Source organism: Euwallacea similis, chromosome 1 (genome assembly GCF_039881205.1).
Source record: "Euwallacea similis isolate ESF13 chromosome 1, ESF131.1, whole genome shotgun sequence".
NCBI classification, from domain to species: Eukaryota; Metazoa; Arthropoda; class Insecta; order Coleoptera; family Curculionidae; genus Euwallacea; species Euwallacea similis.
In genome coordinates, this window is record NC_089609.1 from 9,437,619 (window position 1) to 9,440,341 (window position 2,723).

The following is a 2,723-nucleotide window of genomic DNA, read 5'->3' on the forward strand; positions in this document are numbered from 1 at the left end:
TGGATTCTTTTAGTTTGACAGTTGACCAGTTTAACGCTACAACAGCTGATCATCACGTGGTTATTATACTTGACCTTATCTTTATCTCTTACTAGTAGATAGTAGTAGAGTAAGAGAAGAGTATACTCGAGTTTACGTAAAACATACAACTGTCATCGAACACATGCGACTTTTATTTCTACTCTATTGATAACACACCATTCAGTGATTCCATTCGTCCGTTTTATGTTTGTGAGTTTGTGGTTATCACAAATTATTATTCACTAAATTCACTAAGGAATTTCAAGTTATTTGAACCCTTTGGAAACGTTTCAAAACATAATTAAATACAAGCCAGCATTCCTCCATTGTGCCTAAGCTCAATGCCCCCTTTTAACTCGTTACATATCACTTAAAAACCAAAGAAATTTGGGGCTGAGTTGGAGGTAAACAATAAACCGGCGTCCCCTGAATCATGAAAATGAAACTCGTGGACCAAGTCGTCCGGAGTTTCCGCGTTGCTAAAGTCTTTCGGGAAAACACAGATAAAATTAACAGCCTCGACTTTTCTACCAGTGGAGAGACATTAATTTCCTGCAGCGAAGATGACCAAATTGTGATATACGACTGCGAGAAGGGTACTCAAGTACGAACTGTTAACAGTAAAAAATATGGGGTAGATTTGATTCATTTCACACATGCCAAAAACACTGCAATACATAGTTCAACAAAAGTCGATGATACTATTAGGTATTTGTCTTTACATGACAATAAATACATAAGGTAAGGACATACTTTAAAGAAGACTAAAAAATTAAGCAAATTGTTTTTGTTTAAGATACTTTCCAGGACATACAAAGAAAGTAGTTTCTTTGTGCTTATCACCAGTTGAAGATACTTTTCTTTCTGGCTCAATGGATAAAACGCTGAGACTTTGGGATTTGCGTTCACCAAATTGCCAGGGACTCATGCATTTGTCTGGCAGACCTGTGGCTGCCTATGATCCTGAAGGATTAATATTTGCAGCTGGTGTCAACTCTGAGTGTATTAAGTTATATGATTTAAGATCTTTTGATAAGGTAAATGTGTTAAATCTCTCATTAGAATTTGCTTTATGAGTGGTTTGATGTAGGGTCCTTTCGTTACATTTAAATTGACTCAAGAGAAAGAATGTGATTGGACAGGCCTTAAATTTTCAAGAGATGGCAAAACTATACTTATAAGCACAAATGGGTCAATTATAAGGTTGATAGATGCCTTTCATGGAACCCCTTTACAAACTTTTACTGGGCATTTAAACAATAAAGGTATGTTTCTGGTAAATATGATGAAAGAATTTTTATGACTAATTTCTTGTTAAAGGAATACCAATAGAAGCTTCCTTTAGTCCGGATTCCCAATTCATTTTCAGCGGTTCCACTGATGGGCGCGTGCATGTCTGGAATGCAGACACTGGATATAAAGTATGCGTTCTTAATGCAGACCATCCAGGACCTGTGCAATGCGTACAGTTCAATCCCAAGTATATGATGTTGGCATCTGCATGCACGAACATGGCATTTTGGCTTCCTTCAGTAGACGAATCATAACCATTTCCGTTTATTTATTTATTTTTTCTCTCAATTTCCATTACAATTTTTAAATTATAAGAACATGGCGTATTTTAGAAGGTGATGAGTGTAAATATGATTGTTTATTGTGTTTGAAATTGGGAAGTTTGTAAGTCTTTATCCTCACTAATTATTTGATGAATCATTACATTTTAATGTTTAAGGATCTTTATGTAAGTAAAAGTTAAGATAATCTTACAGGGGCTGTTGTAAGGTCTGCAGTAAATTTGTAGATAAATAATGTTTTAACTCATTTTATTTCTCAGTAATACTTTAATTCATTTTCCATTTGTTCCTTTCGTCGTTGGTTTCGAAAGATTTGTTCCCTCTTGCATCTTAAGTTCAATACAATAAAAACTTATGCAGGAAGTTAAATTAGAAGGAGACGATTTCCTCGTTTTTGTGAAGATTTTATCGTCGTTATACGTCAATTTTGTTCTATAGATGGAGAATTTCCCATCGCTATTCTGAATCACTTGGCAGTTTATTCATTGTCAAGAGGAATCTTGTCAAAATCTATTTTCATCAGAGTTAAGTAAGTTCGTTTACTTCGAAGTAGAAATTGCTTCGAACAATTTTGTTAATGGCTAAATTGAATGTAGGCCAAGCAAAGATTGGGCACAGTTTGCATTATTTAGAATCCACCAAATTACCAGGAAAACTCATTTGAAAGAAAGTTCACTTTCAGCACAGTTAAGTGTTTACACCAAAACATAATAGAAATTGTCTCTAAAATCTCTCTCCATCCTGAAGTTGAATTTATCAATTAACACAAATTCACAAGAAAATCCCTACGTGACTAGCTGTATTATCATCCGTTATGTGACTGTGTTTACACCACAAAATTTGTTCCTAAATTGACAATGTAGATGGGTATATTCTAACAGAAAATCGACTTATAACAACCATAATAATGAAACTTACTTTTACCTTTAACATTATTATTTTTAACAATTTGGATATTTTGGGAATTTTTGAGACGAAGTCTAAGGGAGTAATTGCTTATTGTTTGTTATTCGTTTTAAAACAAACAGTACAATTTTTAATTAATAAAATACTAAAATGTCCTAATTGACTAATTAATTATAAATAAATAATAAATAATTCTATCGAAGCATTTAAAAGTCATCTAAT

At 33.4% G+C, this 2,723-nt stretch overlaps 1 protein-coding gene across 1 annotated transcript; it reads left to right on the forward strand.

Moving 5' to 3' along the window:
- The first annotated feature begins 239 nt into the window (after positions 1-239).
- Wdr82 (WD repeat domain 82) lies at positions 240-1,830 on the forward strand. Its single transcript, XM_066394515.1, has 4 exons — positions 240-762; positions 818-1,058; positions 1,112-1,286; positions 1,342-1,830. The coding sequence occupies exons 1-4, from the start codon at positions 455-457 to the stop codon at positions 1,566-1,568; spliced, it is 951 nt and encodes a 316-aa protein (XP_066250612.1). The 5' UTR covers positions 240-454; the 3' UTR covers positions 1,569-1,830.
- Positions 1,831-2,723: the final 893 nt, after the last annotated feature.